Here is a 12,226-nt window from a genome sequence, read left to right on the forward strand (position 1 = left end):
ATGTTTTCTTACTGCCGATGCTTCCGACACCTTCTCCTTTTTTTTTTCTTTTCTTTTTTTTTTTTTTTTCCCTTCTTCCCTTCCTCCCTCCCTCCGCGACCCCCCCGCCCCGCGCCCCGGAGCTTGGCCGGAGCTGTCAAAACCACGCCTATGCAGATCCACAATTGGTCTGAAACGCGTAAAATCAGCAATCAAGGGGGCTTGGCTCATTAGCGGGCGGATCAGAGCAGGAAGGACATGTGAGATAGTCACAGTTTTACAGAGATCAGGACAAGATCTAACCGTTTCCACTCCGGCTCCTTTAGCCATGAGCAACCCTCGCCCCAGCGCCGTCCGCGGAGCGCGCAGCCGGGCCGGCCCCGCCGGGACGCAGCCAGGGCCCGCGGGGGTGTGAGGGCAGCGCGGCCGCTCCTGCCCCGCCGCGCCCCGCGCCGCTCCGCGCAGCCCCGCGCCGGCTTTTGTTTCTATTTTAGTGTTGGGAAGGACTTTACCGGGAGGGCTCTCTCCCTCGCTCGCTCTCCCTCGCTGCAAGAACAACAACAAAAAATAAGGACCTACTGTCTCCCCTCCGCAGACCGGGAGTCCCAGGAGCCGGGAACTGCCTCTCTTTTTTTCATCTTCTTTTTATTTTTTTTCCAGATCTAGTTCCGCTGTTTTTTGGCTTTTTTGTGTGTGTACGCTTTTTGTGTGTGTGTTGTTGATTTTCCTTCCTCTTCCAGAGACTCGAGCGAGTTCGCTGGGCAAGAGAGAGAAAAAAAAAAATTAAACCCGCACACACACGTTTTTGTCAAGGGAATCCCTTTTTTTCTCCTGGATTTGTGGATGCACCGATGAGAGATCCAGCCTTCCCAGGGACTGCCATGGCTTACCACCCCTTCCACGCACCCCGGCCGGCCGACTTCCCCATGTCCGCTTTCCTCGCAGCCGCCCAGCCTTCCTTTTTCCCCGCTCTGGCTCTGCCTCCGGCGGCGCTGGCAAAGCCCATGCCGGACCCCGGGCTGGCCGGGGCGGCCGAGGCCGGGCTGCACGTCTCGGCCCTGGGACATCACCACCAAGCCGCCCATCTGCGCTCGCTCAAGAGCCTGGAGCCCGAGGAGGAGGTCGAAGACGACCCGAAAGTAACGCTGGAAGCCAAAGAGCTTTGGGACCAGTTTCACAAGCTGGGTACCGAGATGGTGATCACCAAGTCCGGGAGGTAAGAGCCGGTCCCGCGCAGCCCCGCGGAGCCCGCCCCGCACCTGCGCGGCCGCGCAGCGCCCTCGCCCCTCCGTTTCATCCTGCTTCCCCCGGTGCTCCCCAAGTCTGCTCCGATTAATTCACGGGGGGAATTTCGATCCCTGTTTTTTTTTTCGGAGGTATTTGCACTCCTAGCTTTTCTCATACGCCCCAATTATTAGTTTTCCGAGTGCGATCCCAAATTAAATTTGTGCGCGCCAATTGAGCGCCCGTAATCCCCCGTTGTATTTGTTTACGCCGCTGTTCGCCGCCTCCTTTCCTCTTGCCAAACTTTCCCCGCGATCGGGGTCGTCCCCGTCCCTGCCCGTGTCCTCGGCCCCGGGGGAGGGCAGCGCCGGGGCTGGCGGGGTGCTGGGGAGCGGTTCGTCGGAGGGCAGAGAAATCGGGTGAAATCCGGGATGCGTTTTCGCTCCTTATTTCCCAGAATAGGATTTTTTAGCTTTTTCCCCGCTTTCTGCCCTGGGTGAGGGCAGCAGAGTGGGTGAGAAGCAGCGGGACGTTAGAAAGGCTGGAAATCCTCAGTGAAGCTAAACTAAAAGATGGTGGTTTCAGAGCAGCTGCCGAGGCCGGGCGGTGCGGGGCGGCTCGGCGGGGCCGCGGCCGTCGGGGGTCTGCGGCGGGCAGGCGGGAGCAGCCTTGTACCGCTCTGGGTCTCTCCGCAGGAGGATGTTTCCCCCGTTCAAGGTACGTGTGAGCGGCCTGGACAAGAAGGCCAAGTACATTTTGCTGATGGATATAGTGGCGGCCGACGATTGCCGGTACAAGTTCCACAACTCCCGCTGGATGGTCGCCGGGAAGGCCGACCCGGAGATGCCCAAGCGCATGTACATCCACCCCGACAGCCCGGCCACGGGGGAGCAGTGGATGGCCAAACCTGTTGCCTTTCACAAGCTCAAGCTCACCAACAACATTTCGGACAAGCACGGCTTTGTAAGTTCGGCTGCGGGGCAGAGCAGAGCCCCCCGAGCAGGGACCCCCGGAGAAGGAGTGGGGTCCACACAGTGCCGGCCCTGCTCTGTCCGGGGGGAACCGCTGGGATTTGATGGCTTCTCCCCCCCATGGCAACGGCACAAACGGGGCCGGGCTGGACGGCGGGGCCTTGCCGGGCCCTGCGATGGCCTGGCTGTCCCGCAGCCCCCCGGCCCCCGCTCCTACCCGGCACCGAGGGACAGCTCCCCACTGTCCTGGGGATGACTCCCCCGAGGGGAAATGGAAAGTCTGACTGCGAGCAGCCTTGGGGTCCCCTTGGCTCCCTCATCCCCAGCTTCCGCGGCCTGTTCTGCCGCCTTTCCCCGGCGCTTGGGACTCTGCGGGGAGCAGGATTTGGGGCGGTGAATGTGCGGGGCCGAGGCCGTGCCGGGGGATGCAGCGAGGGCAGCCCCGACGGGGCGGCGGCCGGGCAGGTGCAGCCCAGGCCGCACTGCGCACCGGGCCGGGACAGCGGTGCTGGGGGCGGCAGCACCTGCGGTGGGTTTTTGCGGCCGGGAAGCAGGACCATAGCCCTTGGCAGCTGCGGCTCCTCACCGGCTGCTTCTGAAAGGTTCCCAAACGCCCCTATTAATTTCCCTATTGATCATATCTACATCACCTGCCGGAGGTTAAGACCAAAACCAACCAACGAACAAGGTCAAAAATAAAGGCAAAAAAAGCAACAGCCCAAACAAAGTCAAACAAAAAAAATAGAGAGATTTGGAAAGAAAGAAAGAAACGGAAGCGTGTTGGCAATTTGCAGAGATCTGCAGAAAGCGGGGTCAAAACGCTAGGAGAGCGTGATCCTGGTTGAATGCACGGGTGAAAAAATCACGGCGCACAAGCCGGCTATCTTTAGTCTCTAGACAAGCGTTTAGGTCGATAAAAGGAAAGTTCATCGTCCAGCGTTGGTGATACGGTAATTAGCGGGGAGCCGGGGCCGGCAGAGCCGCGGGACACGGCGTTCAGGTGGGCGAGCGCTCAGGAGCTCCCCGGTAACTTTTCTCTCTGTCTTTTTTTTTTTTTTTTTTCATTTTAAGGCAGGAAACAGAGTCTTCCTTAAATAATACATTGCAAGGTTATTTATAGAGAGCAAGGTAAATCGATACAGAAAGAGTCTAAAATATAGCATTTTTTGATACTGGGGAAAAACTAGTTCGATTCAGTGTTTTTAACGGTTCGTCTCCTTCAATTAAAGATTTCTGTTATCTGTCGTTGTCCAAAATCCGGACTGTGTTAAATCTGGGAGATGAGGGTTTAGCCAGTGCCCATCTGGTCAGAGAGGGATGATTATTTTTTTTTTAAAAGAAATGCAGATTTGCACAGCTGAATGATACTTTCTGCACCGTTTTCGTGATAAATCCCGTGTAGATGATATCAATATAATAGCGATCCGACAGGTGATTATTGCTGAGGTTAAAAAAAGGGGGATTTTTTTTTATTGCCTTCTAAAACGAAATGAAGTGATAATTATTTAGCCATTTGGCCGTCGTTATTTGACAACAATTACTCAAGCTTTCGCCGTCCCCTTACCAATTCCGGTCGGTAAATACTACATTTCAGCCCTACCACAGCAGGTTGGGGAATTATTTAATCACTATCGGGCAGGAAAACGTTGAGCGGTGCGGGCAGTGAGGGGCAGGGGGTCGGAGCTGCCCCCGGGGAGCGGCCCGGGTGGTTCAGCCGCTTCCAAAAATCCTCAGCCAAATAGCGGTGTATTCGGTTTGGATTTTAAAAAGGAAAAAAAAAAAAAAAAGAAGAGGCAATAGGGTAGAGAATGGCTTTGAGTGTTGTCGAGGCTTTCAGACACCTGGTTGGAAAAAAAAAAAATGTCTGTTCCTTCTGCAGCGTTGCTCCGAGACATAAATTTAACATGGCTCATGGTGAAACGCTCCTTTCACGTCGCAGGCGCTGGCTGGGGCTGGCACGGGTTTCTGCCGCCATCGACACGAATCGAGAGGCTTTTTAACGTTAGTTTTTTGTGGTGGTGAGGTAGAGGTTTGTTTTTTTTTTTTTAAGGACGGAAATATGAAAAGTGCCGAGAAATGTGTCGGGAACTCGCCTCGCTTTTGTAGGGTTGTAATAAAACGAGGAGATCCCTTTTTCTGCTTTATTGCCGTGCTTAACACCCGCAAAGATGCTTCTGTGCCTGCCTTCCCCTGACCTCCTTATTTGGGGGCAGATCGTGCAATGGCATAAACAAAAAAAGAAATCTCCCTCTGGCATCCATCGGCATTCCTTCCTCACGGTGAATTTTTTTTTTTTTTGGTTGTTTTCGGGAGAACAGGGATTTTCTGGGGGAGGTAGCTAAATGCATGTAACATGGACCATGAGGCTGACGGCAAGCTGCGGGTTGTGCTCTCTCGCCCACTCAGACCATCCTGAACTCCATGCACAAGTACCAGCCCAGATTCCACATAGTCCGGGCCAACGACATCCTCAAGCTGCCCTACAGCACCTTCCGCACCTACGTGTTCCCCGAGACTGACTTCATCGCCGTCACTGCCTACCAGAATGACAAGGTACGGCCGGGCAGCCCCTGGGCTCTCCCTGTCCCTGCCCATTCCCTGTCCCCTACTCCTGCTCTCACCCCTGTCCCATCCCTTACCTCTTATTAGGGTGTATTTGTGTATGTGCGTGTCTGTGAGGATGTTTTTGGGGAGAGTGGCCAAAGGGAACAACAGGAGAAAGGTTAAAGCCCAAGCCCTCAGAGCAGGAGGTGCCCTTCATACTGCTATTATTATTGCTATTGCTAGTACTAAATCCACTGTTATTATTAATATTTCTATTATTACTATTAATAATTTCCTCCTGGACTTTGTTGCACCTTTTCTGGGCCGCGGGAGTCTTTGCCACAGGCCCAGCTCACAGAGAGCAGCACCGCAGCCTGGGCAGCCTCATGGAGAAGGTGCCCTGGGCTCAGGAGGAGCCAAAAAAATAGAGCCAGATAAGCTAATTTTAGTTGCTTTCGTGATTTAGCAAGTGTTACCCTGTGAGCAGCAGAGCCAGGAGAGCCTGGTGGGGAGCGGAGAGCCTCTGCCAGCCCCCTCCAAGGGTTGTGTGTGTGTGTTTTAACCCAAAAGCTGACCCCCACCTCCACCCCTGGTTGCTGATGCTAATTGACAGCTCTGTCTGAGGGTCCTGGTGGGCTTGTTTCCATCGTAAAGTTTATGGCGAAGAGTCACAATCGATTAAAGAGCACTTTGTCTGCTCGCCCGCCGCAAGCTGCGCGGGGCAGCCACCGGCCGGTGGGCCCCGTCGGGTCGGGCGGCAGCAGGCGGGGGATGCGGCGGGGCCGGGGCGGCCGGGCGGGGGTTGCAGCGGGGCCGGGCAGCCATGGCTTTTTCCAGCGCCCCTCTCGGGGCCGTGTTTCAGAGCCATGCATTATTGAGCGCCCTAATGTCGCCGGCCCCAGAAGCCCGTGGCGGGGAGGGATAAGAATAGCTTTTAACCAGCGCCGCGCGGCTCAGTCGCCATCTTCTCTCCGGGGGGTCGTGAAAAATAACTTCCTATCATTAAGACTCTATTAATAATTTAAGCCCAAACCTCAGCATCATTTTTAATAAAGCATGCGGTGTGTTAAAGCGGGGCCGCGGTGCGTTTCGCAGCCTGTGCAGCGCACCCCGTGCTCCCCGACGGCGGCGAGTGGGGGGGCGGGCAAGGGCTTCACGCCGCCTTTCTTCTCCGTCTCCCCCCAACAGATCACCCAGCTGAAAATCGATAACAACCCCTTCGCCAAGGGCTTTCGGGACACGGGCAATGGCCGGCGGGAGAAGAGGTAAGGGGTGTCCGTGCGTCCCCCTCCGCTCGGCGCCCGCGGAGGGCCGGGCCGTGCCCGACGCTGCCTCTCGCCCCGTAGGAAGCAGCTGTCGCTGCCGTCCCTGCGGATGTACGAGGAGCCCTGCAAGCCCGACCGCGACGGCGGCGAGTCGGACGCCTCCTCCTGCGAGCCCTCGGCGGTGCGCGACGCCCTCCACTCCCCCGTGGGCCCCCTCCCCAGCCCTCTGCGCCTCAAGGGCAGCGGCAGAGGTAACGGGGCGACCCCCCGCTCGGCTCCCATCCTCCTCTGGCTTCCCTGGCGTCGGGGAAAAAAACGGGGGAGGCCGGAGAGAGCCTCAATTCCCAAATTTGCCCAAATGTCGGGTTTCTGCTCGCTCGGGGCCAGTGGGTGCCGGGTTCTGTGGGGAAGAGAGGCCGAACCAGCAGAGAAAAAAGATGGGGATGGGCACGAAGGAGCCCGAGGGTTGAAAGGACAAGAACAGAGCAAACGCGAATGGCATTCATGGGTTGCAACGTTTTCCTGTTTATACATTAGTGTAAACAAGAAGAAATGGCAAAGCAGCCCGTGTGCTAGACGTGTTTGCCCGTTTCCTCGCTGGTGTGTGCCCTGCCTTTCATGGCTAGTTCAGACTTCCCTGGAAAAAAAAATTAATACATTTGAAAGGGGAAAAATGTTGTAGCTCCAGGGCTTCAAGCTAGTAAATGAACATAAACTAGCAGTTCCCACACTGCAGTTTTTAGATGCTGGGTTTTGTCTTGCCGCACTATCAATCTGCCGCTCTTTAAACTTTCCACCAGCCCGATTCCCTGCAAACCTTCATCAAAACTGCAACCCCCTCCTCCCAGAGCTGGCGGGAGGGTTTATTACACCCCTCTCCTCTTTCAAAGGCTTCCCCGAATATTCGCCCCAGCCTGCAGAGCTTCACCTAACCCGCACCAAAACGTTTTTTTTGTTTAGCGGGAGCTGATCGGGCAGGGGCTCTGCTCTCCTCGCCTTTGCCATCCCCTTGCCTCTCATCTCCCTTCCTCCTCTGAGACCTCAGTGGGTTTTTAAATTGAAGCCCATTTTAGGAAAGTCTGTACCATATATATTACCTTAAAACTATCTCTTTAACCTGCGTCAACCTACACATTTGGAATAAATCCACTGTGCACTGTTGATCAGCTCCATGTAATTAAATATATACAGGACCATTTCCTCCAGCTCTGTCCAACCGCCCGCACTCTCTTCATCCCCCGCTCCACAGCCCGCTTTGAGTTTGCAGTTAACGAGAGCGATGCCGTAATACATTTTGGTCCTCCATCAAACATGTTTTTCCTGTTTGGCAAAGCAACAAGACTGCTGTTGTTAATCCCCTTTCCCCAGAGCAATCGTGGTGTGAGGGCCCATTGCTGACCCCAAAATGAGTTTCTCCCATTAAGAATGATCAGGACGTTGCCACCACAATCTCGCCCCGACGCCAGGGCCCTCACAAGTGATGCACTGCTCACCTCCCCTGGGTGCTTCTGCTCTGACCTTGTGCCCCTCCATCCCGTTGCAGAGGAAAAGCCAGGGGCTGACAGCGATGCGGAGGTGGAGAAGGCGCCTGAGGAGCGGCCGACAGCAGCGATCAGCCCCGGTGGGGAGGACACGACGCCCCGCGGCAGCCCCCGCTGCCCAGAGGAGCGGAGCAAAGAGAGGCGCAGCCCGGAGAAGGTCAAGGATGGTGTGTCCCCCCGGGAGGGTCCTGGCGAGGGCCTGTTCGGCACGCGGGGCTTGGAGAAGGACAAGATGGAAGGACGGAGGAAAGAGCCGGACCCGGGCAAGAAGGATGCGGAAGGTGGCGGGTTAGGCAAGGAGGCCTTCGCCCCACTGATGGTGCACACGGACAGCCCCCCGCACCTGAGTGCCGGGCACCTGCAGAGCCTGACGCTCTCTGGCCTCCATGGGCAGCAGTTCTTCAGCCCCCTGGGCGCTGGGCAGCCCCTCTTCATCCACCCGGGACAGTTCGCCATGGCCCCCGGCGCCTTCTCTGCCATGGGCATGGGACACTTGCTGGCCTCGGTGGCTGGCGGGAGCAGCCTGGAGAACGGAGCCCTCTCGTCCACCCCAGGCGCAGCAGGGACAGCCACCCCCTTCCCTTTCCATCTCTCCCAGCACATGCTGGCCTCTCAGGTAAGCCCCCACACCCACCCCGTGTCTCTGTCCCCCTCCCACTGTCCATCCAGGCTCTGGGCTCTCCTCTCCTTGTCATTCCTCAAAGCTCCTCAAATGAGCAGAGCACTTCAGGGGCACAGGGCAGACCAGGACGGCATCACCCCCAGTGTGGGGACACAAAGAGGGGACCAGTGCCAGTCAGGAACTGCTGGTGCCCCCAGCCTCCTCCATGCCTCCTGCAGCCCATGGGGCGAAGGGGCTGATGCTCCGCCAGACCCCTGACGTGCTGCCTGGTGTGGCACAGGCAGGACAGGGGGGACATATTGACCTTGGGGCTGATTTGAGATGGAATCTTCCTTTTTTTTTTTTGCAGCTGTATGGTTTCCCCCACATGCAGGGGCAGAGTAAGGAGCCATGGCCCTGCCTGACCTGGCTGTCCCCATCCAGCAGCCCCCACCTCCCTGCCAGCCCCAAAGCAGCTTCTGCACTCATGTTGCTTTTGCCAGACCCTATGATAAAACGCATAAAGATGTCTTTGAACTACCCTAATTTATCGAACATACTTAACAATGTGTTTTAATGTGGTTAAAGGTCTGTGATGCTGCACAGATGGGGACATGCAGTGTGCGAGGAGGTGCAGGGGCAGGGATGGGGCAGGTCGTGGCGGGGGTTTTGGGCCCAACAGTACCAGCCCAGGTCAGTTTGGGTCAGATGGGGCTCCCCAGCTGTATCCCCTCCCTCAGCCTGTCCTACAGGAATATCCCCACGCTGTGTTTTTATGATTACACCAAGGTGTCTGCCTTTCCCTTGGCTTTCTCAAGGGAACACTGTCTCGGGGACAGGCAGGAGGGAGGATACAGCGGAACACTGGCACATCTCTCACCCCTCTCTCTTTCTCTCTGCAGGGAATCCCGATGCCCACCTTCGGCGGACTCTTCCCCTACCCCTACACCTATATGGCGGCAGCTGCGGCGGCCGCCTCGGCCATGCCGGCCACCAGCGCAGCGGCTGCTGGGCCGCTCTCCCGCAACCCCTTCTTGGGCAGCAGCCGCCCCCGCCTGCGCTTCAGCCCCTACCAGCTCCCGGTCACCATCCCTCCCAGCACCAACCTGCTGACCACCGGCCTGCCCGCCAGCCTCAACCCCGGCTCCGAGGGCTCCAAGGCCGGCAGCAGCCGGGAATCCAGCCCCCTCCCCGAGGTGCCCCTGCACAAGGCGGGCAGCCAGCGCCCCACCGCCTCCCCCAAGGGCTCCCTGAAGGAATCCCTCAATGAACTGCAAAACATCCAGAGACTGGTGAGCGGGCTGGAGAGCCAGCGAGAGCTGTCACCCGGCAGGGAGTCCCCCAAGTGACCGGTGGGGTGGGCAGTGAGCCCTCCCGGGGGGACGGAGAAGCACTGGTATTTTGTACAGCACAGTATAAATATTTATTACGGAGAGAGGGCTCGGGGGCAGATGGGGGGTTGGAGTAGAGGGACGGAGCCCCACCGGGCAAGCAGACCCACCACCCCACAGCCAGGAGTGAGAGGTGGGAGCACAAGGCTCAGCCGCCCCCCGGCTGTGGGGCTGGGAGCGGCTCCCCCCGCTCCAGCACAGCCGCGGAGCCCCCCGGCCCCTCCGCTCCCCCGCTCCGGGCACTGGGCGGCTCTGGGGGGTCAACAAGCCGGCGCTGAGGCACCCGGTGGACGGGGCGGCCCCGGCCCCAGTACCGGGGTGGAGAAAGGGGTTGAAACCTCATCTGTGCAAGAGGCGAAGGAGGAAAAAATAATTAAAAGTAAAAAGAAATAAGAAAGGAAACACGGCAAATAAATCGCCTCGGCGGCCACCGCCGCGCAGAGCTGGTACTGCGGGGGGAGCCCTGCGGGTACCCGGGCAGATATTTATGAAATAAATGGTAATTTGTGTAAATAAGCTATAAGGATCCCAGAATATGCAAATTGGTATTAATTTATTCAGAGTTGTACATTGGTGTGTACATAATATTTAGAGTTTAACTCATCGCATTTAAGTTTTGTTTTGTTTTTGTTTTTGTTTTTTTTTCATTTTACATTAACATATATATTGTAAATGAAAACTATTTAGCTCTTTGTGATTGAAGGAGATATTGGTTTCTTTAACTGTGTTTTAAAATATTGTTCATCCCGCCTGTTCTCTAGGACAATCATGTGCCACCAGTAAAACAAATTTTTGGAGTAATTGAAACCAAGAGTTCAATTCTCTAATGGACTTTCGCAAGAAAAGAAAACATGAATCCAAAACGTAACTAAAATATCGCTTCAGTGCGGGGTATAGAGAATGCAGGAATAAACCTCAGGTTTTTATTTTTCACTCCAGAACATTAAAAAAAAAGTATAATAAATTTAGATATCACGGGACTGTGCTCTATATTTGTTTTAAAATAAAAAGATACATGATTTGCAACGTGCTGGTTACTCAGATATCTGTCTGTCCAGTTTTGATCAATTCTCACATCTTTCAATAAAAAAACTACTCGGAGAAGTCCTGCCGGCTCCCGCCTGTTTCATTCCCGCCGCCTTTCCGGAGCCGCCCCGCCCCGTCGGGGCCGCCGCTCCTCCGCAGGTGCGCAGCGTTGCGCGGGCAGCCCGGCCCACACCGGAGCTCGTTTCCCGCGGCGGCGGAAGGGGCCGCGCACCCTCGGCAGCTTCCCCGGCCATAGCGCGGGCTACCGGGCACCGCGTTTGATGCGGAAAGATGAAAATGCCCCGAGGTGCGCGGCCGCCCTCCCCGGCGGAGCGCTCCGCGGGGGCTCCGGGGACGAGGAACATCCACCGGCTCAGCCCAGTGCGGGATTTCTGCGCTCAGGGCCTTTGCCCGCCTCACAAGCCGCCCCGCCGCGGGGGGGGACCCGGCAGGTGCGCAGGGTGGAGCGCGGAGGCGTTCGCGGGTGCGTTAGCGGGTGCCTTCGCGGGTGCGCACGGGGATGTCCCGGGTGCATCGGGGGAGGATGCGGCGCCGGGACCTCCGCGCGGGTGCGGATCTACCCGCATCGTCCTCGGGGTGCAGCGGGACTGCCCGGGGGTGCGCGCCGGTGCCGCTCCGGGAGGGCAGGGTCCGGGCACGCCGGTACCGTCCCGCCGTGCTGCGGGGATGCGCACCGGGACCGGCGGGAACGGGAAACGCTCAGGTACACCGGGACCGGCGGGGATCGGGGTGTTCTAGTCACGTCGGCACCGGAGGGGAAGGGATGACCTGGGCACAGCGGTACCGTCGGGGATGGGGCTGCCCCGGGGCGGGGGCTGTGGGTCCCCACGTCTGCCCCCACGCCCGGAGCCGCTCGGGGCGTTGTGGGGCTCGGCCGAGGAGGACGCAAACAGCCCTTTTCCTCACCAATTACCCTTCTCCCGTTCCGGGGAAGATTTATGAACCCAGTCGCGGGTGGGGGCGGGGGCGCGTCCCCCTCGGGCGCGGAAGCGCAGCGCCGGGCGCAGGGCGCCCTCTGCTGGTACCGCCGTGCACCTGCCGCCGCTCAGCCCCGACGGGGAGGGTCGTGCGCGGCCGCGGCTCCTCCCCGGGCTCCCCCGTACTCCCACCTCAGCACTCCGGAGGGCACTTCCTGCAGGCAAGGAACGGGCTGTGGAACCCCCACCCCATCGTGGTAGCATCTGAGGGGAGATGCTGGGGCTGTGCTCCCCGACGGCGGGAGAGGAGCTACTGTGGCTCCCCAAGAGGAGCAGAGCCGTTTCCATCAATGTGTGTGTGGGGGACTGTCAGGGTGGCAACTGCTTAAACAGAAGGAGGGAAGCGTGGTTACTAAAATTAAGCTTGCGGGATCATTTCTGAATAAACATCACTCAGATGAGTAACAATTTAACGGGCTCTATTTTTAGCAAGGGGGGGGCACAGCATGTGCTGGTGTAAGGGCTCCCCAGCCCTTGCCACCATCCTCCTGGCCATGCTGGGTTTATACTAAGCTGGCTAGAGCAAGCACAGTGGGGAAATGGTACCTGTGCTGCTGAACAGAGCCAGCGTTGGCAGAGCCTCATTTCAGGTTCCTGCTGTCCTGACACATCGGAGACAGCCACACTGTCCAGCCTGGTCCAAGGGACAATGAAGGTTTAAACGCTGCTTCCTCCTCAGGGGCCAA

The 12,226-nt window shown here is 57.6% G+C and overlaps 1 protein-coding gene across 1 annotated transcript; it reads left to right on the plus strand.

Annotated features, from left to right (window-relative positions):
- The first annotated feature begins 488 nt into the window (after window positions 1-488).
- On the plus strand, window positions 489-10,545 carry TBX2 (T-box transcription factor 2). The gene is made up of 7 exons (XM_065647045.1): window positions 489-1,195; window positions 1,899-2,166; window positions 4,581-4,727; window positions 5,907-5,983; window positions 6,065-6,234; window positions 7,527-8,140; window positions 9,028-10,545. The coding sequence occupies exons 1-7, from the start codon at window positions 831-833 to the stop codon at window positions 9,472-9,474; spliced, it is 2,088 nt and encodes a 695-aa protein (XP_065503117.1). The 5' UTR covers window positions 489-830; the 3' UTR covers window positions 9,475-10,545.
- The last annotated feature ends 1,681 nt before the right edge of the window (window positions 10,546-12,226 follow it).

The sequence above is a fragment of the Caloenas nicobarica genome, chromosome 17 (assembly GCF_036013445.1).
Source record: "Caloenas nicobarica isolate bCalNic1 chromosome 17, bCalNic1.hap1, whole genome shotgun sequence".
NCBI lineage: Eukaryota > Metazoa > Chordata > Aves > Columbiformes > Columbidae > Caloenas > Caloenas nicobarica.

Excerpts from the sequence above, each read along its gene's own strand:
- TBX2 (XM_065647045.1), top strand. The coding sequence starts at position 831 with ATGAGAGATCCAGCCTTCCCAGGGACTGCCATGGCTTACCACCCCTTC. Across the intron at positions 2,167-4,580 it reads TTTCGGACAAGCACGGCTTT|ACCATCCTGAACTCCATGCA; the intron begins GTAAGTTCGGCT and ends TCGCCCACTCAG. Across the intron at positions 5,984-6,064 it reads AATGGCCGGCGGGAGAAGAG|GAAGCAGCTGTCGCTGCCGT; the intron begins GTAAGGGGTGTC and ends CTCGCCCCGTAG.